The 27,394-nt window shown below is 47.1% G+C and overlaps 1 protein-coding gene across 2 annotated transcripts in view; it reads left to right on the top strand.

Moving 5' to 3' along the window:
* The window catches only part of ITGAL (integrin subunit alpha L), an 84,229-nt gene extending 59,910 nt beyond the window's left edge, over positions 1-24,319 (top strand). For both annotated transcript variants that reach the window (XM_075178730.1, XM_075178732.1), the window contains 8 exons: positions 1,271-1,351; positions 8,653-8,725; positions 12,055-12,162; positions 14,365-14,427; positions 14,503-14,583; positions 16,302-16,397; positions 21,440-21,550; positions 22,606-24,319. In XM_075178730.1, the coding sequence (XP_075034831.1) occupies positions 1,271-1,351; positions 8,653-8,725; positions 12,055-12,162; positions 14,365-14,427; positions 14,503-14,583; positions 16,302-16,397; positions 21,440-21,550; positions 22,606-22,743 (751 nt within the window). In that variant the 3' untranslated portion in view covers positions 22,744-24,319. The remainder of the gene's footprint in view (positions 1-1,270; positions 1,352-8,652; positions 8,726-12,054; positions 12,163-14,364; positions 14,428-14,502; positions 14,584-16,301; positions 16,398-21,439; positions 21,551-22,605) is intronic.
* Positions 24,320-27,394: the final 3,075 nt, after the last annotated feature.

The following is a 27,394-nucleotide window of genomic DNA, read 5'->3' as shown; positions in this document are numbered from 1 at the left end:
ATCTCTATACATTATATAACATGGAAGAGAATCCAACGATGACGCATGGAGGTGGGAGATCCTGACAATACCATCTCTATACATTATATAACATGGAAGAGGCATCTAACGATGACGCATGGAGGTGGGAGATCCTGACAATACCATCTCTATACATTATATAACATGGAAGAGAATCCAACGATGACGCATGGAGGTGGGAGATCCTGACAATACCATCTCTACACATTATATAACATGGAAGAGAATCCAACGATGACGCATGGAGGTGGGAGATCCTGACAATACCATCTCTACACATTATATAACATGGAAGAGACATCTAACGATGACGCATGGAGGTGGGAGATCCTGACAATACCATCTCTACACATTATATAACATGGAAGAGAATCCAACGATGACACATGGAGGTGGGAGATCCTGACAATACCATCTCTATACATTATATAACATGGAAGAGGCATCTAACGATGACGCATGGAGGTGGGAGATCCTGACAATACCATCTCTATACATTATATAACATGGAAGAGAATCCAACGATGACGCATGGAGGTGGGAGATCCTGACAATACCATCTCTGTACATTATATAACATGGAAGAGACATCTAACGATGACGCATGGAGGTGGGAGATCCTGACAATACCATCTCTGTACATTATATAACATGGAAGAGACATCTAACGATGACGCATGGAGGTGGGAGATCCTGACAATACCATCTCTGTACATTATATAACATGGAAGAGAATCCAACGATGACGCATGGAGGTGGGAGATCCTGACAATACCATCTCTGTACATTATATAACATGGAAGAGAATCCAACGATGACGCATGGAGGTGGGAGATCCTGACAATACCATCTCTATACATTATATAACATGGAAGAGAATCCAACGATGACACATGGAGGTGGGAGATCCTGACAATACCATCTCTATGCATTATATAACATGGAAGAGACATCTAACGATGACGCATGGAGGTGGGAGATCCTGACAATACCATCTCTATACATTATATAACATGGAAGAGGCATCTAACGATGACGCATGGAGGTGGGAGATCCTGACAATACCATCTCTATGCATTATATAACATGGAAGAGACATCTAACGATGGCTAAAAACACATTTCATAAAGTTTAAGTTTGGCCATTTACTGACTAAAAAACCGATATAAAACAGATTAAAAATACAAGACAAGGTTATGGTGGGTCTGGTTTTAGTCTCTGTTACATTAATATTTTCTTTTTCTTACAGTAATAATAATGGAAATGAAACATTAAATAATGCAGAAAAAGAAATTCCTGTCCTATATCCTATAAATATCATCACTCGGAGGTTTGTACATATATTTGTAGTGTGTATGTTTACCTGTACACGGCTGTATATGTGTAGTGTGTATGTTTACCTGTACACGGCTGTATTATTATATATATGTCTGCCTGTGCCTCGCTGTACTGTGATACTGACATCCGGCAGACACATCACAATAACACAGCTAGCTTACGTCAGGATGACACCAGGCGATCTAACTCTGACTAGACACAGTCCTTCTGTCTAGACAACGGTCAGCTAGCTGGCATCGGTTGCCCTGCACAGTTGCACAATACAGATTTAAATACTTTACAGTCCTCTTTCCCCTTAGCTTGACTGACAGGTGATACTCCCCCCCCCCCCCCCCAGTCCTTAGAGAGGTCTCTTCAGGTGCTTTGTTTGATCCGTTTCACTGCAGCCACAACCAGTCAGCTGTAAAAGAAAAATACATCGAAACCTCCTGCACCATGCAAGTTAAATCACACTTTATACTTTTACTTTGTTGCACCTGTATACCTTTAACCTAGGTGCACTGCAGTGCATGTGTGTAACCCTGTCTGCAGACTTCTTGGGTTTCTACCTATCCCTGAACAGGAGAGGTGTGGCAAATAACCCTCTTTGTCACATACCCTTCCCTTTAGTGTCACCACTGCATAGAGCGCATATATACGAGTCAGAGCATATACGGTCATTTTGTTCATTTGACTTTTTAAGACCAGAGTTAAGGAAGGTTCTATTGATATTTTAAGTGTCCTCCCATTCACAAGTACCAGGGCATGTCTTATTGCCACTTGAGAACACTATTCTGAACCAGCCCGTCCTTTGTCTCTCTCTGTGTGTCTCTCTCTCTCTCCACTCATAGCCTCCTATCTTTGCAGAAGGACACCTATGAGCCCTTTCCAACTATGGCTGTACTGTGACAGTGGGATGGGTTTTGTGGCAGAACCTTTTTATGGCTAAGTTGATTCTGATACAAAAGTGGAAGCTGCTCAAATCAATTTATAGGCCATAACAGGTGCTGAAAGGGTGGGGTTCTCCTGCAAGGAACATACACACAACATTTTTTCCCCCAGCACACTGCTATAGCCAGCAACAGATCTGCCATTTCTACTGTAGATAAAAATGCAAAAGTCTTTGTTGCACACATTTGCAAATGTATGTTTAAGCCATCCTGCCACGCCAAGGCGCTTTTGCATATAGGATGGTCCTACTCTAAACAATGAGAGTCCCTATATTTGGGCCATACATATGTGTTTTTAAATTGAGAGCTAACTTACCAAAGAGGTACCCCAGAAGCCTCCAAATAGCAATCCAATGTCAGCACTCCCCCTCAGCTACTGACACCAACATGCCTCTCAGACAAATACAAAAGTGGAAGCTGCTCAAATCAATTTATAGGCCATAACAGGTGCTGAAAGGGTGGGGTTCTCCTGCAAGGAACATACACACAACATTTTTTCCCCCAGCACACTGCTATAGCCAGCAACAGATCTGCCATTTCTACTGTAGATAAAAATGCAAAAGTCTTTGTTGCACACATTTGCAAATGTATGTTTAAGCCATCCTGCCACGCCAAGGCGCTTTTGCATATAGGATGGTCCTACTCTAAACAATGAGAGTCCCTATATTTGGGCCATACATATGTGTTTTTAAATTGAGAGCTAACTTACCAAAGAGGTACCCCAGAAGCCTCCAAATAGCAATCCAATGTCAGCACTCCCCCTCAGCTACTGACACCAACATGCCTCTCAGACAAATACAAAAGTGGAAGCTGCTCAAATCAATTTATAGGCCATAACAGGTGCTGAAAGGGTGGGGTTCTCCTGCAAGGAACATACACACAACATTTTTTCCCCCAGCACACTGCTATAGCCAGCAACAGATCTGCCATTTCTACTGTAGATAAAAATGCAAAAGTCTTTGTTGCACACATTTGCAAATGTATGTTTAAGCCATCCTGCCACGCCAAGGCGCTTTTGCATATAGGATGGTCCTACTCTAAACAATGAGAGTCCCTATATTTGGGCCATACATATGTGTTTTTAAATTGAGAGCTAACTTACCAAAGAGGTACCCCAGAAGCCTCCAAATAGCAATCCAATGTCAGCACTCCCCCTCAGCTACTGACACCAACATGCCTCTCAGACAAATACAAAAGTGGAAGCTGCTCAAATCAATTTATAGGCCATAACAGGTGCTGAAAGGGTGGGGTTCTCCTGCAAGGAACATACACACAACATTTTTTCCCCCAGCACACTGCTATAGCCAGCAACAGATCTGCCATTTCTACTGTAGATAAGTTGATTCTGAGCCAGTGAAGCCTGCGTAGAACTTGTTCCCTCGTTCTACCTTCACCTAAGTGTCCGCCACCCACCTGAGTGTGTGCGGTTTTTAACACTAAGGTGCATGAACCTGTGGAGCTACCAATTGTCCTATCTGTCTCCCCTTCACAGTGACAATTTGAAACAAGACATAATTTCTGACAACATATAATGGCATACAGCCTGCCGAGATGACAGTTCCAACATTAGCAGCCAATTTAAAGACATGTTGTAAAGTCACATCTTGTATGTGATCATGTGCAAACTTAGGCAGTCTATACCCCAACCAGAAGGGGAGGTCGGTTCCTCTGTATGGTCACCAGCCATTGGAACAATCAGCTGCTCCAGTTTGGGTAACCAATGACACCTCTGTGCTGGCTGCACTTTTATTCCATTAGATGGCAGAGCAGGACCCTCCTCCTCTCCCCTATCCATAAGCTTGCCCTTTTAGACTGGACTTTCAGACAGTGATTCAACTGCCAAGGTGTCCATCTGGACTCCTGGAGGACTTGGACGTGGGGTCCACATGTTTGGATGCTCTCATCCTTAGTGTCCCTCAGAGAGGATGCCAAGGCCACAGTGTGGTCATATTCCTCTGTATATTTATCAGAAAGAGTCTTTTACTCATGGAGCAATTGTTCAAGCTTTTCATGCTTTGCCAGCCAGATAAAGCCTCTCTAACTCCACACAAGGGGCAGATTCATTAAGGATCTTAAATGAAGAGGATTCTTATTTCAGTCTCCTGGACAAACCATGTTACAATGCAAGGGGTGCAAATTAGTTTTCTGTTTTGCACATAAGTTAAATACTGACTGTTTTTTCATGTAACACACAAATACTTGATAGCTTATTTGTACACTGAAATTTAAAGTTGATATTTGTGTGTTACATGAAAAAACAGTCAGTATTTAACTTATGTGCAAAACAAAATACTTATTTGCACCCCTTGCATTGTAACATGGTTTTCTCCAGGAGACTGAAATAAGAATCCTCTTCATTTAAGATCCTCAATGAATCAGGCCCAAGATCCTTTACAGACTCTCTTAAGGTTTTGAACCATGATAAGTTTTTGTTTCAAAATAACAATTTATTTAATTCTCTCTTAAACAAATCCCACTTATTTTCCTCTTTCCTTATATGCCTTTTGCAGTTCATACAACTGTTGCTTTGAGTTCCTCACCTCTTTTTCAAACTTGGGCCTTTCTCCTCCAAAAGTTTTCTACATGCGATTGAACTCTACCCTAGCCACATAATCTGCTCCAGGTAATAACAGGTTTTAAAAGACAGCAGACGATTTTTCAACTTTATCTTCCACCTGCAAACTCTAGTGCAGGTTTTTCCAAGTCTTCTTGCTGGGACAAACCTCTCTTAAAATTTTCTTTTTGCCATTTTGTTCATGCTAGCTGGCCACCCAGGTGTGCCCTACTATGCCAGGGAAGCCTACCCAGTTCCTTCCATGTATTCTTATAGTCACTCAGGCAAATGCAGTTAGTAAAGTGCAACAGAACATTTATTGTAATAAAAACAATCACTAAAATTCTACATACAAACAGTAAATAAATACCAGGCAGGTTCACCATATTATCTGTCCCTTACACCACTAGCTTAAGGAGTTACAGTCACCTGGATGTCCTAGCAGAATGTTCAATCCAACAGAAGTCTACACTTCATAGCTGTAGTTCTTTCCAGGATCAAAGCAAAAATACAGAACCAGCTTTACTGGCTCACCCTCTTTCCTCTGTACCCACCAGTCTTCTCACGCTCCGGAGAATGGGTCAGGGGTGGTGTTAGATAGTGGGATCCTCTGAGAGTGACAATCTGTCAGCAGGGGCTGTTACAGGGGTGTCCCTGCTATACATCCCTTGGTCCCCTGCTGGGCTGACACAGAGGAGTCTGGCTGAGTACAACCTGATACAATGGGAACATACTCAGGTTAATTAAGTGACACTCCCAGTATTAACCCCTCACAAGCTTTCTCAGCTAGAACTAGCTCTCAGCTGATCAGGACTTCCTGTAGAGAAAGAAGGGGGGGGGGGGGGTGAATGCAGCTCCAGCCCCCTCACCTGTATCCTGTACCTGAACCCCACCCGATCCTTACCCATAACCCACCTGGCTGCAATTTAAGAACAATGTATAACAGCATCACTGCAAAAACGATAATATGGAATGAAAAAGTGCTCTATATAGGCCTGGCTACAATGTCCCATTATCCCCGGTGGAACAGAGTGTGTCCAGCGGGTTACAAGTGTTAGTTACATGTGACAGACACCCTCCTCTCCTCAGCAAAGACAATTTTCACTGGCAACAATTACTTTGTTCTATTGAAGCCTTTACACAACATGGCTAAACTTCTGTGCGGTACTGTATACTGTATATGTGTACTACGTATGATTACATGTGCTGTATACCATATATGTGTACTATGTATGATTACATGTGCTGTATACCGTATATGTGTACTACGTATGATTACATGTGCTGTATACCGTATATGTGTACTACGTATGATTACATGTGCTGTATATACTGTATATGTATACTACGTATGATTACATGTGCTGTATACTGTATGTGTGTACTACGTATGATTACATGTGCTGTATACTGTATATGTGTACTACGTATGATTACATGTGCTGTATACTGTATATGTACTACGTATGATTACATGTGCTGTATATACTGTATATATGTACTACGTATGATTACATGTGCTGTATACTGTATATGTGTACTACGTATGATTACATGTGCTGTATACTGTATATGTGTACTACGTATGATTACATGTGCTGTATACCGTATATGTGTACTACGTATGATTACATGTGCTGTATACTGTATATGTGTACTACGTATGATTACATGTGCTGTATACTGTATATGTGTACTACGTATGATTACATGTGCTGTATACTGTATATGTGTACTACGTATGATTACATGTGCTGTATATACTGTATATGTATACTACGTATGATTACATGTGCTGTATACTGTATATGTGTACTACGTATGATTACATGTGCTGTATACTGTATATGTGTACTACGTATGATTACATGTGCTGTATACCGTATATGTGTACTACGTATGATTACATGTGCTGTATACTGTATATGTGTACTACGTATGATTACATGTACTGTATACTGTATATGTGTACTATGTATGATTACATGTACTGTATACTGTATATGTGTACTACGTATGATTACATGTGCTGTATACTGTATATGTGTACTACGTATGATTACATGTGCTGTATACTGTATATGTGTACTATGTATGATTACATGTACTGTATACTGTATATGTGTACTACGTATGATTACATGTGCTGTATACTGTATATGTGTACTATGTATGATTACATGTGCTGTATACCGTATATGTGTACTACGTATGATTACATGTGCTGTATACTGTATATGTGTACTACGAATGATTACATGTGCTGTATACTGTATATGTGTGCTACATATGATTACATGTGCTGTATACTGTATATGTGTGCTACATATGATTACATGTGCTGTATACCGTATATGTGTGCTACGTATGATTACATGTGCTGTATACCGTATATGTGTGCTACGTATGATTACATGTGCTGTATACCATATATGTGTACTACGTATGATTACATGTGCTGTATACTGTATATGTGTACTACGTATGATTATATGTGCTGTATACTGTATATGTGTGCTACATATGATTACATGTGCTGTATACCGTATATGTGTACTACGTATGATTACATGTGCTGTATACCGTATATGTGTGCTACGTATGATTACATGTGCTGTATACCATATATGTGTACTACGTATGATTACATGTGCTGTATACCATATATATGTACTACGTATGATAACATGTGCTGTATACCGTATATGTGTACTACGTATGATTACATGTGCTGTATACTGTATATGCGTACTACGTATGATTACATGTGCTGTATACTGTATAATTGTACTACGTATGATTACATGTGCTGTATACTGTATATGCGTACTACGTATGATTACATGTGCTGTATACCGTATATATGTACTACGTATGATTACATGTGCTGTATACTGTATATGTGTACTACGTATGATTACATGTGCTGTATACCGTATATGTGTACTACGTATGATTACATGTACTGTATACCGTATATATGTACTACGTATGATTACATGTGCTGTATACTGTATATGTACTACGTATGATTACTTGTGCTGTATACCGTATATGTGTACTACGTATGATTACATGTGCTGTATACCGTATATGTGTACTACGTATGATTACATGTGCTGTATACTGTATATGTGTACTACGTATGATTACATGTGCTGTATACTGTATATGTGTGCTACGTATGATTACATGTGCTGTATACTGTATATGTGTGCTACGTATGATTACATGTGCTGTATACTGTATATGTGTACTACGTATGATTACATGTGCTGTATACCATATATGTGTACTACGTATGATTACATGTGCTGTATACTGTATATGTGTACTACGTATGATTACATGTGCTGTATACCGTATATGTGTACTACGTATGATTACATGTGCTGTATACTGTATATGTGTACTACGTATGATTACATGTGCTGTATATACTGTATATGTGTGCTACGTATGATTACATGTGCTGTATACTGTATATATACTACGTATGATTACATGTGCTGTATACCGTATATGTGTACTACGTATGATTACATGTGCTGTATACCGTATATGTGTACTACGTATGATTACATGTGCTGTATACTGTATATGTGTACTACGTATGATTACATGTGCTGTATATACTGTATATTTATGTGTACTTTGTACATTTACCTGTGAATGGGTGGACTGGTAATTATATATCTAAATGTATAATATTATTATTGTTTATTTATATAGCACCAACACCATTCTGCATGGCTGTATAGAGGATAGGTAATCATTATAAACTAACGTATCTCTTGCATCTACCCACAGCCTGGGGAATTCAACAAAATATGTTGAATTCATCAATCAAGATGAGAAGAGCTTTGTGTCCCACGAATATCAGGTGACCTCAGAGTAACAGTGATCACTCAAACTCACTCACCCGCACACAGCAATAAACCTGCCCCATTGTCAGTGTTTTCCTATACAATACAGAGCTTAGAGTGACTATTATCATCACCATTTATTTATATAGCGCCACTGATTCCGCAGCGCAGTACAGAGAACTCATTCACATCAGTCTCTGCCCCATTGGAGCTTACAGTCTAAATTCCCTAACATACACACACACACACACACACACACACACACACAGACAGAGAGAGAGAGATAGACAGAGACTAGGGTCAATTTTTTGAAAGCAGCCAATTAACCTACCAGTATGTTTTTGGAGTATGGAAAGAAACCGGAGCACCCGGAGGAAACCCACGCAAACACAGGGAGAACATACAAACTCCACACAGATAAGTCCATGGTCGGGAATTGAACTCATGCCCCCAGGGCTGTGAGGCAGAAGTGCTAACCACCTAGCCACCATGCTGCCTATTATACAATACATATTTCTATCTCTGGTGGGTACTATACAATACAGACCCCCAATCTCTGGTGACTACTATACAATACAGACCCCTTATCTCTGGTGACTACTATACAATACAGACCCCTTATCTCTGGTGACTACTATACAATACAGACCCCTTATCTCTGGTGACTACTATACAATACAGACCCCTTATCTCTGGTGACTACTATACAATACAGACCCCTTATCTCTGGTGACTACTATACAATACAGACCCCTTATCTCTGGTGACTACTATACAATACAGACCTTCTATCTCTGGTGGGTGCTATACAATACAGACCCCCAATCTCTGGTGGTTACTATACAATACAGACCCCCAATCTCTGGTGGGTATTATACAAAAAAAGACCCCCAATCTCTGGTGGGTACTATACAATACAGACCGCTTATCTCTGGTGGTTACTATACAATACAGACCCCCTACCTCTGGTGGGTACTATACAATACAGACCCCCTACCTCTGGTGGGTACTATACAATACAGACCCCCAATCTCTGGTGGGTACTATACAATACAGACCCCCAATCTCTGGTGGGTACTATACAATACAGACCCCCTATATCTGGTGGGTACTATACAATACAGACCCCCTAACTGTGGTGGCTACTATACAATACAGACCCCCAATCTCTGGTGGGTACTATACAATACAGACCCCTTATCTCTGGTGACTACTATACAATACAGACCCCTTATCTCTGGTGACTACTATACAATACAGACCCCTTATCTCTGGTGACTACTATACAATACAGACCCCTTATCTCTGGTGACTACTATACAATACAGACCCCTTATCTCTGGTGACTACTATACAATACAGACCTTCTATCTCTGGTGGGTGCTATACAATACAGACCCCCAATCTCTGGTGGCTACTATACAATACAGACCCCCAATCTCTGGTGGCTACTATACAATACAAACCCCCAATCTCTGGTGGGTACTATACAATACAGACCCCCTATCTCTGGTGGGTACTATACAATACAGACCCCCTATCTCTGGTGGGTACTATACAATACAGACCCCCTATCTCTGGTGGGTACTATACAATACAGACCCCCAATCTCTGGTGGGTACTATACAATACAGACCCCCAATCTCTGGTGGTTACTATACAATACAGACCCCCTAACTGTGGTGGCTACTATACAATACAGACCCCCTATCTCTGGTGGGTACTATACAATACAGACCCCCTATCTCTGGTGGGTACTATACAATACAGACCCCCTATCTCTGGTGGGTACTACACAATACAGAGCCCTTATCTCTGGTGGCTACTACACAATACAGACCCCTTATCTCTGGTGGCTACTATACAATACAGACCCCCTACCTCTGGTGACTACTATACAATACAGACCCCCTACCTCTGGTGGTTACTATACAATACAGACCCCCAATCTCTGGTGGTTACTATACAATACAGACCCCCTATCTCTGGTGGTTACTATACAATACAGACCCCTATCTCTGGTGGTTACTATACAATACAGACCCCCAATCTCTGGTGGCTACTATACAATACAGACCCTCAATCTCTGGTGGTTACTATACAATACAGACCCCCAATCTCTGGTGGTTACTATATAATACAGACCCCCAATCTCTGGTGGCTACTATACAATACAGACCCCCAATCTCTGGTGGGTATTATACAAAAAAAGACCCCCAATCTCTGGTGGGTACTATACAATACAGACCGCTTATCTCTGGTGGTTACTATACAATACAGACCCCCTACCTCTGGTGGGTACTATACAATACAGACCCCCTACCTCTGGTGGGTACTATACAATACAGACCCCCTATCTCTGGTGGGTACTATACAATACAGACCCCCTACCTCTGGTGGTTACTATACAATACAGACCCCCCATCTCTGGTGGCTACTATACAATACAGACCCCCTACCTCTGGTGGTTACTATACAATACAGACCCCCTACCTCTGGTGGTTACTATACAATACAGACCCATTATCTCTGGTGGCTACTACACAATACAGACCCCTTATCTCTGGTGACTACTATACAATACAGACCCCCTACCTCTGGTGGTTACTATACAATACAGACCCCATATATCTGGTGGTTACTATACAATACAGACCCCATATCTCTGGTGGCTACTATACAATACAGACCCCCTATCTCTGGTGGCTACTATACAATACAGACCCCCTATCTCTGGTGGGTACTATACAATACAGACCCCCAATCTCTGGTGGCTACTATACAATACAGACCCCCAATCTCTGGTGGCTACTATACAATACAGACCCCCAATCTCTGGTGGCTACTATACAATACAGACCCCCAATCTCTGGTGGCTACTATACAATACAGACCCCCAATCTCTGGTGGCTACTATACAATACAGACCCCCTATCTCTGGTGACTACTATACAATACAGACCCCCTATCTCTGGCTACTATACAATACAGACCCCCTATCTCTGGTGGCTACTATACAATACAGACCCCCTATCTCTGGTGGGTACTATACAATACAGACCCCCAATCTCTGGTGGCTACTATACAATACAGACCCCCAATCTCTGGTGGCTACTATACAATACAGACCCCCTATCTCTGGCTACTATACAATACAGACCCCCATATGTCATATTACTGGGGTGTTCTCTCTCCTCACCATGTGTCACATGACCACAGTGACCTGGAATAAGAATATAACAGCAGCATACTGCACCTTCTGTACCTCTATGGAGATAATCAGCCGTGGTGTCAGTTACACAGATACCTCCCTTCTTCTGACAATAACTAATCTGTGTCTTTCCAGATCCAGAACCTGGGGGCCAGCAGTGTCCCCATACTAGTCACTCTGTCCATTAATACCTCGTCAGCATTGTCCAAGGGACTGACCTGGGACTTTACAATGACCAATGAGGTAAATGTGTGATGTCTGCGTATGGCTCAGTGTTCAGTTACACATGTTACACTTCTGACACAGAGACATTGTTGTGGTTGTTGTTGTTGTGGCTTTAGGAGTGACATGTTTTGTTGTCTGATATGACACATAATTAGAATTGTAGGTAGGAACACGTTGGTGGGGTTGTAGGCAGGGACACGTTGGTGGGGTTGCAGGTAGGGACACGTTGGGGGGTTGCAGGCAGCGGCACGTTGGTGGGGGTTGCAGGCAGGGGCACGTTGGGTGTGGGGTTGCAGGCAGGGGCACGTTGGGTGTGGGGTTGCAGGCAGGAGCACGTTGGTGGGGGTTGCAGGCAGGAGCACGGTGGTGGGGGTTGCAGGCAGGAGCACGTTGAGGGATGCAGGCAGAGGCACGTTGGTGGGGGTTGCAGGCAGGGGCACGTTGGTGGGGTTGCAGGCAGGGGCACATTGGTGGGGTTGCAGGCAGGGGCACGTTGGTGGGGTTGCAGGCAGAGGCATGTTGGTGGGGTTGCAGGCAGGGGCATGTTGGTGGGGTTGCAGGCAGGGGCACGTTGGTGGGGATGGAGGCAGGGACACGTTGGGGGGGTGCAGGCAGGGGCACGTTGGTGGGGATGCAGGCAGGGGCACGTTGGTGGGGATGCAGGCAGGGGCACGTTGGTGGGGATGCAGGCAGGGGCACGTTGGTGGGGATGCAGGCAGGGGCACGTTGGTGGGGATGCAGGCAGGGGCACGTTGGTGGGGATGCAGGCAGGGGCACGTTGGTGGGGATGCAGGCAGGGGCACGTTGGTGGGGATGCAGGCAGGGGCACGTTGGTGGGGATGCAGGCAGGGGCACGTTAGTGGGGATGCAGGCAGGGGCACGTTGGTGGGGATGCAGGCAGGAGCACGTTGGTGGGGATGCAAGCAGGGGCACGTTGGTGGGGATGCAGGCAAGGGCACGTTGGTGGGGATGCAGACAGGGGCACATTGGTGGGGTTGCAGGTAGGGGCACGTTGGTGGGGATGCAGGCAGGGGCACGTTGGTGGGGATGCAGGCAGGGGCACGTTGGTGGGGATGGAGGCAGGGGCACATTGGTGGGGGGTGGAGGCAGGGGCATGTTGGTGGGGATGGAGGCAGGGGCACGTTGGTGGGGTTGCAGGCAGGGGCACGTTGGTGGGGATGGAGGCAGGGGCACATTGGTGGGGGATGGAGGCAGGGACACGTTGGGGGGGTGCAGGCAGGGGCACGTTGGGGGGGTGCAGGCAGGGGCACGTTGGTGGGGATGCAGGCAGGGGCACGTTGGTGGGGATGCAGGCAGGGGCACGTTGGTGGGGATGCAGGCAGGGGCACGTTGGTGGGGATGCAGGCAGGGGCACGTTGGTGGGGATGCAGGCAGGGGCACGTTGGTGGGGATGCAGGCAGGGGCACGTTGGTGGGGATGCAGGCAGGGGCACGTTGGTGGGGATGCAGGCAGGAGCACGTTGGTGGGGATGCAGGCAGGGGCACGTTGGTGGGGATGCAGGCAAGGGCACGTTGGTGGGGATGCAGACAGGGGCACATTGGTGGGGTTGCAGGTAGGGGCACGTTGGTGGGGATGCAGGCAGGGGCACGTTGGTGGGGATGCAGGCAGGGGCACGTTGGTGGGGATGGAGGCAGGGGCACATTGGTGGGGGGTGGAGGCAGGGGCATGTTGGTGGGGATGGAGGCAGGGGCACGTTGGTGGGGTTGCAGGCAGGGGCACGTTGGTGGGGATGCAGGCAGGGGCACGTTGGTGGGGATGCAGGCAGGGGCACGTTGGTGGGGTTGCAGGCAGGGGCACGTTGGTGGGGTTGCAAGCAGGGGCACGTTGGTGGGGATGCAGGCAGGGGCACGTTGGTGGGGGATGGAGGCAGGGACACGTTGGGGGGGAGTGCAGGCAGGGGCACGTTGGTGGGGGTGCAGGCAGGGGCACGTTGGTGGGGATGCAGGCAGGGGCACGTTGGTGGGGGATGGAGGCAGGGACACGTTGGTGGGGATGCAGGCAGGGGCACATTGGTGGGGTTGCAGGCAGGGGCACGTTTGTGGGGGATGGAGGCAGGGACACGTTGGGGGGGCGGTGCAGGCAGGGGCACGTTGGTGGGGGTGCAGGCAGGGACACGTTCTTGTTGTGGTTGTCTGTAATGACGTATGGTTGTTGTAGCTACTGCTGCGTAGTATGTTTGTAACCTGTCTGTTCTTTCAGGGATCACATGTAAGATGCTCTGTTCTGGAGACTGGATACACCCAAGGAGCACTGACAAACAAGGTATCTTCTGATAGATGTGCTGATGTCATACAGTATGATGCGCATGTGGTAACACATTGTGATTTCCGTCCACAGACATGGGAGTGCAGTATGGGTAGTCTGACTATGATGGACATAAGCATCAGTGGTTTGCTGAAACCTACTCAAGCCTGGAAGGTAATGTGCACCATGTATATTGTGTAGTACACACAAGACATATAGTAATAACACACATCATGGGAGTGTACACTATATACTGTTCTACATGCGATATACACCGATCAAACACAACTTTAAAACCACCTGCCTAATATTATGTAGCTCCACGTTCTGCCATAAAAACACCTCTGACCAGTCGAGACATGGACTCCACAAGACCTGTGAAGGTGTCCTGTGGTATCTGGCACCAAGACGTTAGCAGCAGATCCTTTAAGTCCTGTAAGTTGTGAGGTGGGGCCTCCATGGCTCGGACTTGTTTTCCCAGCACATCCCACAGATGCTTCATCGGATTGACATCTGGGGAATTTGGAGGCCAAGTCAACACCTTGAACTCTTTGTCATGTTCCTCAAACCATTCCTGAACAATTTTTTGCAGTGTGGCAGGGCGCATTATCCTGCTGAAAGAGGTCACTGTCATCAGGTAATACCGCTGCCATGAAGGGGTGTACTTGGTCTGCCACAATGTTTAGGTAGGTGGTACGTGTCAAAGTAACATCCACGAGGCAGGGGACCTTCTGTGGAAGTACAGCTCATCTCCGCTTCCCCTCCAACTCCTTGATACAGCACCCACCAATGGCTAAGAAGGATAGACCCAGGGATCTTCCCATGGAGGAGAAAACACTGTGAAAATTAGACCGTAGATATAAGGAGCCACTCCAGGGGGAGGGGGGGATGATATATTCATTTTGGGACTGGAAGCTGCAGGGTGGCTGGTGGTTCTATCAATGGAATATATCGGCAGATCCATGGGGCTTCAAGTCAGGACAGCCAGAAGACTGTAGCTAGTGGGGTAACGGACAGATGATGTGGTAAACTTGCCTGGCATTTATTTACAGTGTGTACATAATATTCTAGTGATTGGTTTTATTACAATAAATGTATTGTTTTACTTTCTAACTGCATTTGCCTGAGTGACTAATAAGAACCTTAGAAGGCACTGGGTAGACTTCCCTGGCATAGTGAGGTACCCCGGGGTGGCCAGCCAGCGTGAAGTGGGTAGAATTGGGCCAGAAAACCCGGTATCTTCACAGTGGTACAGTAACTCTTTAGTAGGATTGGGCCAGATGTGCTAGCCCTCGCTCCCCACAAGTATCAATGAGCCTTGGGCACCCATGACCCTGGCGTCTGTTCACCGGTTGTCCTTCCTTGGACCACGTCTGGTTAGTACTGATCACTGCATACTGGGAACACCCCACAAGACCTGCTGATATAGAGATGCTCTGACCCAGTCTTCTAGTTATCCCAATTTGACCCTTGTCAAAGTCACTCAGATCCTTACGTTGCCCATTTTTCCTGTTTTCAACACATCAACTTAAAGAACTGACTGTTCAACCGCTGCCTAATATATCCCACCCCTGACAGGAGTCATTGTAACCAGATAATCAGTGTTATTCTCTTCATATTTTCAGTGGTTTGATATTGTAGCTGATCACATCATAGGATTTTACACTATATACTATACTACACACGACACATTGTGATAACACACATCATGAGAGTATAGGCTACATACTATGCAACACGTAGGTTAAGGACAGCCGGCAGCAGTGTTTTTTGCCGTTTGATGAATTAGCTCCATAATTATAGAATGTAAAATATTTGAATCGGTTGTTAAATACATATGAAGAGCACACACTAAGGTCACGGTGATGACATACTGACTATATGATCTCTAGGTAAAGACATCGGAGATTGTGGACAGTTTGGTGACGATCCGGTACAACCAGAGCCGATTCCACAGCGACATGGGTCACACGTTTCACACTGTCAAGGTACCGGTTATGTATTTGTGACATTATTTCATCTCTTCTTTCTGCTCCTTCTAGAATTCAGAAACAATATGTGATATGATTTGTTTCATAGGACAATCTTTATCACCCATGCAGTGATATCACTGTCTCACTACATCCCAGTTGTCACCATTATTATTATTATGTTATAATGTCCAGCCCTCCTAATACAAATAATTGACGCCCCCTCGTGAGGACATCATTGCGCTGTAGTGGACACACACGACAGTATTGTCATGTGGGGAAGGTGCAGGTCCAGGGACTCACAGTCACAGTCCTCCCTACGTGTAAATTAATGAAAGAGGGACATGTTTGGACGGATGTCCATTTGCGTGGCATGTCTTGTGGGAAATAGCTCTGCGCGTGCTCAGAAATGGACATTGCGTCACTCAACGCTATTGCATGATGATGTCTGAACGCAAATGACGCTGCTTACGATAACAGTTTTATTTTATGGTAAAAAAATGCATATGTGTTCTGATGGTACCTTGCATTGTACATATGTTTGTGCGTGTAGTGCAGTTCTGTGTGTCATGTTTAGGCAGGGTGTACTTATACCCAGGGATGTGGATCTTACCCCATTAGATTAGAATATGGTCAGAACTACGCTCAAGATCTGTGCTCTTTATCACATAGAACGTATTTGCAAGTTGTATTTGGACAGTCGGGGCGTGGTCACATTACAGTGGGGGGCGTGGTCACATTACAGTGGGGGATGAGGTCACATTACAGTGAGGGACGCGGTCACATTACAGTGGGAGATGCGGTCACATTACAGTGGGGGATGCGGTCACATTACAGTGGGGGATGCGGTCACATTACAGTGGGGGATGCGGTCACATTACAGTGGGGGATGCGGTCACATTACAGTGGGGGACGCGGTCACATTACAGAGGGGGATGCGGTCACATTACAGTGAGGGACGCGGTCACATTACAGTGGGGGATGCGGTCACATTACAGTGGGGGATGCGGTCACATTACAGTGGGGGATGCGGTCACATTACAGTGAGGGACGCGGTCACATTACAGTGGGGGACGCGGTCACATTACAGTGGGGGACGCGGTCACATTACAGTGGGGGACGCGGTCACATTACAGAGGGGGATGTGGTCACATTACAGTGGGGGATGCGGTCACATTACAGTGGGGGACGCGGTCACATTACAGTGAGGGACGCGGTCACATTACAGTGGGGGACGCGGTCACATTACAGTGGGGGACGCGGTCACATTACAGTGGGGGATGCGGTCACATTACAGTGGGGGATGCGGTCACATTACAGTGGGGGATGCGGTCACATTACAGTGGGGGACGCGGTCACATTACAGTGGGGGACGCGGTCACATTACAGCATACTTGCCAACTCTCCCGGAATGTCCGGGAGACTCCCGCATTTTGAGAGAGTCTCCCGGACTCCCGGGCGAGTGTGGCAAAATCCCGGATCTGCCCACTTCCTAGTGAAGTGGGCAGAATTAGGTCACAAACGCCGCGATTCCTGGTGAATCGCGGCGTTTGGCCCCGCCCCCTCTGTCAAATGACGCATTTTGCGTCATGACGTCATGGGGGCGGGTCCAAAATGACACGGATTTTGGAGGCCCGCCCCCCCATGACGCCCACCTCCCCCGCAGGCTCCCGGATACCAACATTGTAAAGTTGGTAAGTATGCATTACAGTGGGGGACGCGGTCACATTACAGTGAGGGACGCGGTCACATTACAGTGGGGGACGTGGTCACATTACAGTGGGGGACGTGGTCACATTACAGTGGGGGATGCGGTCACATTACAGTGGGGGACGCGGTCACATTACAGTGGGGGACGTGGTCACATTACAGTGGGGGATGTGGTCACATTACAGTGGGGGATGCGGTCACATTACAGTGGGGGATGCGGTCACATTACAGTGGGGGATGCGGTCACATTACAGTGGGGGATGCGGTCACATTACAGTGGGGGATGCGGTCACATTACAGTGGGGGACGCGGTCACATTACAGTGGGGGACGTGGTCACATTACAGTGGGGGACGCGGTCACATTACAGTGGGGGATGTGGTCACATTACAGAGGGGGACGCGGTCACATTACAGTGGGGGGTGTGGTCACATTACAGTGGGGGATGCGGTCACATTACAGTGGGGGATGCGGTCACATTACAGTGGGGGACGCGGTCACATTACAGAGGGGGATGCGGTCACATTACAGTGAGGGACGCGGTCACATTACAGTGGGGGACGCGGTCACATTACAGTGGGGGACGTGGTCACATTACAGTGAGGGACGCGGTCACATTACAGTGGGGGACGCGGTCACATTACAGAGGGGGACGCGGTCACATTACAGTGGGGGACGCGGTCACATTACAGTGGGGGACGCGGTCACATTACAGTGGGGGATGCGGTCACATTACAGTGGGGGACGCGGTCACATTACAGAGGGGGACGCGGTCACATTACAGTGGGGGACGCGGTCACATTACAGTGGGGGACGCGGTCACATTACAGTGGGGGATGCGGTCACATTACAGTGGGGGATGTGGTCACATTACAGTGGGGGACGCGGTCACATTACAGTGAGGGACGTGGTCACATTACAGTGAGGGACGTGGTCACATTACAGTGAGGGACGCGGTCACATTACAGTGGGGGATGTGGTCACATTACAGTGGGGGATGCGGTCACATTACAGTGGGGGATGCGGTCACATTACAGTGAGGGACGCGGTCACATTACAGTGGGGGACGTGGTCACATTACAGTGGGGGACGCGGTCACATTACAGTGGGGGACGCGGTCACATTACAGTGGGGGACGCGGTCATATTACAGTGGGGGATGCGGTCACATTACAGTGGGGGATGTGGTCACATTACAGTGGGGGACGCGGTCACATTACAGTGAGGGACGCGGTCACATTACAGAGGGGGATGTGGTCACATTACAGTGGGGGACGTGGTCACATTACAGTGGGGGACGTGGTCACATTACAGAGGGGGATGTGGTCACATTACAGTGGGGGACGTGGTCACATTACAGTGAGGGACGCGGTCACATTACAGTGGGGGACGCGGTCACATTACAGTGGGGGACGCGGTCACATTACAGTGAGGGACACGGTCACATTACAGTGGGGGACGCGGTCACATTACAGTGAGGGACGCGGTCACATTACAGTGGGGGACGCGGTCACATTACAGTGGGGGACGCGGTCACATTACAGTGAGGGACGCGGTCACATTACAGTGGGGGACGCGGTCACATTACAGTGGGGGACGCGGTCACATTACAGTGAGGGACGTGGTCACATTACAGTGGGGGATGCGGTCACATTACAGTGAGGGACGCGGTCACATTACAGAGGGGGACGCGGTCACATTACAGAGGGGGATGCGGTCACATTACAGTGGGGGATGCGGTCACATTACAGTGGGGGACACGGGCACATTACAGTGAGGGACGCGGTCATATTACAGTGGGGGACGCGGTCACATTACAGTGGGGGACGCGGTCACATTACAGTGAGGGACGTGGTCACATTACAGTGGGGGATGCGGTCACATTACAGTGAGGGACGCGGTCACATTACAGAGGGGGACGCGGTCACATTACAGTGGGGGACGCGGTCACATTACAGTGGGGGACGCGGTCATATTACAGAGGGGGACGCGGTCACATTACAGAGGGGGACGTGGTCACATTACAGTGAGGGACGCGGTCACATTACAGTGGGGGACGCGGTCACATTACAGTGGGGGACGCGGTCACATTACAGTGGGGGATGCGGTCACATTACAGTGGGGGACGCGGTCACATTACAGTGGGGGACGCGGTCACATTACAGTGAGGGACGCGGTCACATTACAGTGGGGGACGCGGTCACATTACAGTGGGGGACGCGGTCACATTACAGTGGGGGACGCGGTCACATTACAGTGGGGGACACGGGCACATTACAGTGGGGGACGCGGTCACATTACAGTGGGGGACGCGGTCACATTACAGTGGGGGACGCGGTCATATTACATAGCAACATAGCCCGGATCAGACCCTTCCTCTCCTCCGAGGCCACCAAAACTCTCATTCACTCTCTGATCATCTCCCGCCTGGATTATGCAACCTCCTCCTTACTGGACTCCCCCACCCCCGTCTTGCTCCTCTTCAGTCCATACTCAATGCTGCCACCCAACTTATCTACCTCCCGCTGGTCTTCATCTACCTCCTCTCTCTGTCAAGCCCTTCACTGGCTCCCCCTCCGTTTCAGAATATTCTTCAAACTCCTCATCCTTACCTATAAAGCCCTTTCTAATTCTACTGCTCCATATCTCTCCAACCTCATCTCCACTCATACTCCTTCTCGCCCACTGCGGTCATCCAACGTCTGTCACCTCACCTCCCAACTGATTACCACCTCTCATTCCTGCATTCAAGACTTCTCCTGTGCTGCCCCCTTCTCTGGAATGATTTGCCCCATTTTATCAGGCTGTCAGCTAGTCTGTCAGACTTGAAATGCTCCCTTAAAACCCATCTGTTCATGTTAGCCCCCTTCCTCCGCCTAACCCTGTCCTACTACATCCCTCTTCTCTCTCACTCTAACCAACCTTCCTATACCTCGCCCCTCTTTCTTACTCCCTGCTCCTCTCCCCGCAGTGGTCTTGTCCCTCACCCCCTCTTGCCACTGTGTGTCTCCTGTCAGCCTCCCCCTCATCATTAGATTGTAAGCTCCCTTGAGCAGGGCCCTCTTTCCTCGTGTCCTCCTCTTGTTTTCCTTTCTCCTTACCCCTCTGCCCCTTCTCTCCATTTCATCACTTGACTCCTGCTCCCATCTTTCCTCCTCTCCTGTGCCCCCTGTTCTCCATCTTACAATGTCGGTGCACACATTATTTGGTTATATAAAGAGAGTTGTCTATGTATTAGATACTCTGTATGTGGAATGTATTATTTCAGGACTAACTGCATGGGATATACTATGTACTTTATACCATATGTAAGTGTAGTCTCTGTGGTCAGCGAATTGTCCTCTCTCTCTAGGTGGAAACACAAGTGGAGCTTCTGGTTCCACCAAACCATGTTCTGTTCATAGCTGGGGGCAGTGTCGGAGGGGTGGTCTTCCTACTTCTGTTGTCCTTGTTGCTGTATAAGGTGAGGGCCTCTCTCTCTCTGTGTATAATATATATATATATATGGATACTGACACAGATAAGGCAATGTTAGATGGTATAAGCTAATAATGCTGTCCCCTAGTGGACACCCCATCATTACAACCGTTGCCTACATATAATTATTATTTTTTTACTAAGAATTGTTAGTTTTACCTGACAAAGAGTAAAGATGACTTTTAATTACATTATAGAAATATGTATGATAACATTAAATCTATGTAATATCACTATCCTGGTGTTGTATAGTTTATATGTTTATAATGGTATATTGTGTATTTGTGTAGTACATGTAGTGTGGGTGTGTATACTAGATAATGTGTGTAGTATAATAATGTGTGTATAGTATTGTGGCTGGATCACTTATAAATAACTTATTGTATAAATATATTTCAATTATTAGCGCATTTTGCTTATTTACATCATTGTAATGTACTGAGTTTGATACTGTGTTATATTTGTGTATTAGAAATGTACTGAATTCTGATGCAATAGACATTTGTTAGAGGAAATCTCTGTGTAGCTTCAATAGGAAATCCTCATTAAGGCTAATTAGACCTGTTTCATGTGAAGTGACAAACACTTGCTTTAGCGGTATACACAGCAGGGGGCCGCTGCCTTTCTGTCCTGTGTGACTCTTCATCCTGCATCTCAGAACCTGTCCGATAAATGCAGCAGCAAGTGATTGAGGATATCTCCAATTATGTTAAAGTTTAGGATTGCGTTAACTCCAAATTTAAAGGAGATATCACATCCAGATGTTTTGAATTAAATATTTCAGACCTTTTGGAGCCTGGTTAGGAAAAGGGGGCTGGTTTACCCCCTGCAATTTGAGATAAATAAAAGGGACGGTGGCAAGGCAAGCCGGTCCCCAGCAACATGACAGGGTGGTATAGGACGTCCTTCCTGTTATAATGTGTGTAGAATATAAGGTGTATGTATAGTATTTAGTGTATATGTAGTGTATACTGTGTGTATAGTATATGACGCGTGGTCCGAGGTGTGCCCACTCTCACTCTCTTCCTGGTGATTCTTCAGTGCGGTTTCTTTAAGCGATACAAGGATCGGATGGCAGAGAGCGCTCCTCACAGTGATCCGCAGCCGCTCGGAAGAGAAACAGGACAGGACGCGGAGGAGCCGGGTCCCCAGGAGGCACTAACAGCGGAGAGTTTATGAATGTCACCCTCCCCCCCCACAGTCCTCACGTGGCCTCCGCCAAATAACAGCTCATATATGTAGGTGTGTGATAGGGGAGCTCCCATTATAACATCAGACATCTTTGTCCGTTTATGTATCCGTGTCCTTACACACACAGACGGGACTATAGTTCCTGATGCCCAATATTAATCACATATGTATGTCACTGGGTCCACTGTCACATGTCACCCGTGTACTGTGTGTGTCGCTGGGTCCACTGTCACATGTCACCCGTGTGCTGTGTGTGTCAATGGGTAGAGAATCAGGTGCACCCAGCGTGAATACCAACACGCGTTTCGCTAGGTGGTGCTTAATCAATGACAGTACTGACTGCCAATAGGTTATTATTATTATTATTATTATTATTAATTTTTATTTATAGGGTGCCACTAGGTGTCCGCGGCGCCGTACAGGGACAGACAAGATTACAATATGAGGTGAGACAGCACAGAATAGTAAACAATAATCACAGTAACTCAGTGAGCTCAATGCACAGCTAGAGGGAAGGGGAGAGGGGAAGGACAGCCAGCAACGGCACTTAGGAGGGAGAGCACAGAAGAGAGGGAGACCCCCAGGGGGAAGAGAAGGGAGCGAGAGGGGACGCGGGAAGAGGGTCCTCGAGGAGGAAGGTAGGGTAGCTGGCGAGCAGAGTTAAAAGTGGTGAAGACAGGAGGAGAGAAAGCCCTGCTTAAAGGAGCGTACAATCTAAGGGGAGGGGTGGACTGACAGAGAACACAGGGGAGAGACGGAGGATAGGGATAGGGGAAGGGGAATGGAGGATATAGGTGACGAGTTTTCATTGGGCAACACCTCTTGGCAGTCAGTACTGTCAATCACATAGGATATTTTTATCTCTGATTGGTCTATATACCTGACGTCACTCTGAATCCCCGGAACTGACAATATATAAGAACTGTCAGATAAGCCTGTTGGCTTGCCTTGATTAAGCACCACCTAGCGAAACGCGTGTCGGCGTTCCCCGCTGGGTGCACCTGATTCTCTTATATATAAAAGGGGATATCTATGCAGGATCACTCCTATAAGCCCTGAGTTGGTAAGGAGTATAGGAGGCAGCTAGCAATGCCTCTCCCATAGTCTGATACTATGGATCACGGATCTTACATGCAGCATATTTGAGCTGAAGTAGCCACTGCAGAAAGGATTTTTCCGTGACCACTAAATTCTAATCAGATATGAGCATTTAGGAGGTAGATAGGTTCAAGTCTCCCCAGACCTTGAATATCATATAGACCACACGGTTTTGGTCAGATCACCTGGGAATAGCTACATAATGACATCCAGACCTCTCTCCTATATTATCCATGAATTTATCAATGTTAGACAATTAAATACTGATTTGGTACATCAATCAGTCTACCGACCACTCCTTTAAAGACTATAACCTGCTATATAACCCTTATTGTGGTAACATATGAGAGAGCTCTAAGTGCACCCAGTTATTTTATTTATATATTTTGTTTTTGTTCTTACAAGTTTGATATCATTTTATATTTTGCTGGCTTTTTTAGAATGTATAATAAAAGTTATATTTTAAGTGGATGGTACAAGTGATTACTATAATAATGTAGGAGGGACATTTTTTGGGGGTATTCAATTGTCCATGGGTTCGAGCACGGAAAACTATTACCGTTAATACGATAATCTCTCGCTGGATTTCAGATCGCAGCTCCCAGGATTACTGTTATTACGGTAATCCTGCGCGGACAATTGAATATGCCCCTTTGTGTACCTAGTTAAACAAACTCCTGTATCCTCTTCGTCTTACTTCAAAATTGTGTTTTAGGTTGTACCCCGGCTATAAGTGAAAATATAGATAATAATTCACTTCTGGTGATAACTATATTAATTGGGTAATTGTCCCACAGTTGGTGCGATAGAAAAACCTTTTCTTGTTTCTACAGTATGTCTGTTCTGTCAGTATTTATAGGAGGCGGCTGACACGGGTGGTGTGCAGCTGCTGCAGCGCCTCTTTGCTGGACACTGAGCACAATGCAGCCGGGGATGGATTAGATTGTTAGCTCTAATGTGTAAATCACACGAACAGAGCAGAGCCTGGAAGATGGCATTGGAGCCGTTACACATCACTAGCGGGTAGTGTTATAATATAGTATCACACATGTGTGACACCGATACCTGCCGACCAAATCTGTACTCTGGGAGACACACATGGTGCAGCAATCACACACACACCACACACACATGGTGCAGCAGTCACACACACCACACACATGGAGCAGCAGTCACACACACACCACACACACATGGTGCAGCAGTCACACACACACCACACACACATGGAGCAGCAGTCACACACACCACACACATGGAGCAGCAATCACACACACACCACACACACATGGTGCAGCAGTCACACACACCACACACATGGAGCAGCAATCACACACACACCACACACACATGGTGCAGCAGTCACACACACCACACACATGGAGCAGCAATCACACACACACCACACACACATGGTGCAGCAGTCACACACACCACACACATGGAGCAGCAGTCACACACACACCACACACACATGGAGCAGCAGTCACACACACACCACACACACATGGAGCAGCAGTCACACACACACACACATGGAGCAGCAGTCACACACACACCACACATGGAGCAGCAGTCACACACACACCACACACATGGAGCAGCAATCACACACACACACCACACACATGGAGCAGCAGTCACACACACACCACACATGGAGCAGCAGTCACACACACACCACACACATGGTGCAGCAGTCACACACACACCACACATGGAGCAGCAGTCACACACACACCACACACATGGTGCAGCAATCACACACACATGGAGCAGCAGTCACACACACACCACACACATGGAGCAGCAGTCACACACACACCACACACATGGAGCAGCAGTCACACACACATGGAGCAGCAGTCACACACACACCACACACATGGAGCAGCAGTCACACACACACCACACATGGAGCAGCAGTCACACACACACCACACACATGGTGCAGCAATCACACACACATGGAGCAGCAGTCACACACACACCACACACATGGAGCAGCAGTCACACACACACCACACACATGGAGCAGCAGTCACACACACATGGAGCAGCAGTCACACACACACCACACACACATGGAGCAGCAGTCACACACACACACACATGGAGCAGCAGTCACACACACACCACACATGGAGCAGCAGTCACACACACACACACATGGAGCAGCAGTCACACACACACCACACATGGAGCAGCAGTCACACACACACCACACACATGGTGCAGCAATCACACACACACCACACACACATGGTGCAGCAGTCACACACACCACACACATGGAGCAGCAGTCACACACACACCACACACACATGGAGCAGCAGTCACACACACACCACACACACATGGAGCAGCAGTCACACACACACACACACATGGAGCAGCAGTCACACACACACCACACACATGGAGCAGCAATCACACACACACCACACACATGGAGCAGCAGTCACACACACATGGAGCAGCAGTCACACACACACCACACACACATGGAGCAGCAGTCACACACACACACACATGGAGCAGCAGTAACACACACACACCACACATGGAGCAGCAGTCACACACACACACACATGGAGCAGCAGTAACACACACACACCACACATGGAGCAGCAGTCACACACACACCACACATGGAGCAGCAGTCACACACACACCACACACATGGAGCCGCAATCACACACACACACATGGAGCAGCAATCACACACACACACCACACACATGGAGCAGCAGTCACACACATGGAGCAGCAGTCACACACACACCACACACACATGGAGCAGCAGTCACACGCACAGACACCACACACATGATGCAGCAGTCACACACACACACACACACCACACACATGGAGCAGCAATCACACGCACAGACACCACACACATGATGCAGCAGTCACACACACACACACACCACACACATGGAGCAGCAATCACACGCACAGACACCACACACATGATGCAGCAGTCACACACACACACACACACACACCACACACATGGAGCAGCAATCACACACACACCACACACACATGGAGCAGCAGTCACACACACACCACACACACATGGAGCAGCAGTCACACACATGGAGCAGCAATCACACGCACAGACACCACACACATGATGCAGCAGTCACACACACACACACACCACACACATGGAGCAGCAGTCACACACACACACACACCACACACATGGAGCAGCAGTCACACACACACACACACACACACATGGAGCAGCAGTCACACACACACCACACACACATGATGCAGCAGTCACACACACACACACACCACACACATGGAGCAGCAGTCACACACACACACACACCACACATGGAGCAGCAGTCACACACATGGAGCAGCAGTCACACACACACCACACACACATGGAGCAGCAGTCACACACACACACCACACACACATGGAGCAGCAGTCACACACACACCACACACACATGGAGCAGCAATCACACACACACACACCACACACATGGAGCAGCAATCACACACACACCACACAC

Source organism: Mixophyes fleayi, chromosome 7 (assembly GCF_038048845.1).
Source record: "Mixophyes fleayi isolate aMixFle1 chromosome 7, aMixFle1.hap1, whole genome shotgun sequence".
Taxonomy (NCBI): Eukaryota; Metazoa; Chordata; class Amphibia; order Anura; family Limnodynastidae; genus Mixophyes; species Mixophyes fleayi.
This window is presented reverse-complemented; position numbering and strand designations above follow the sequence as displayed.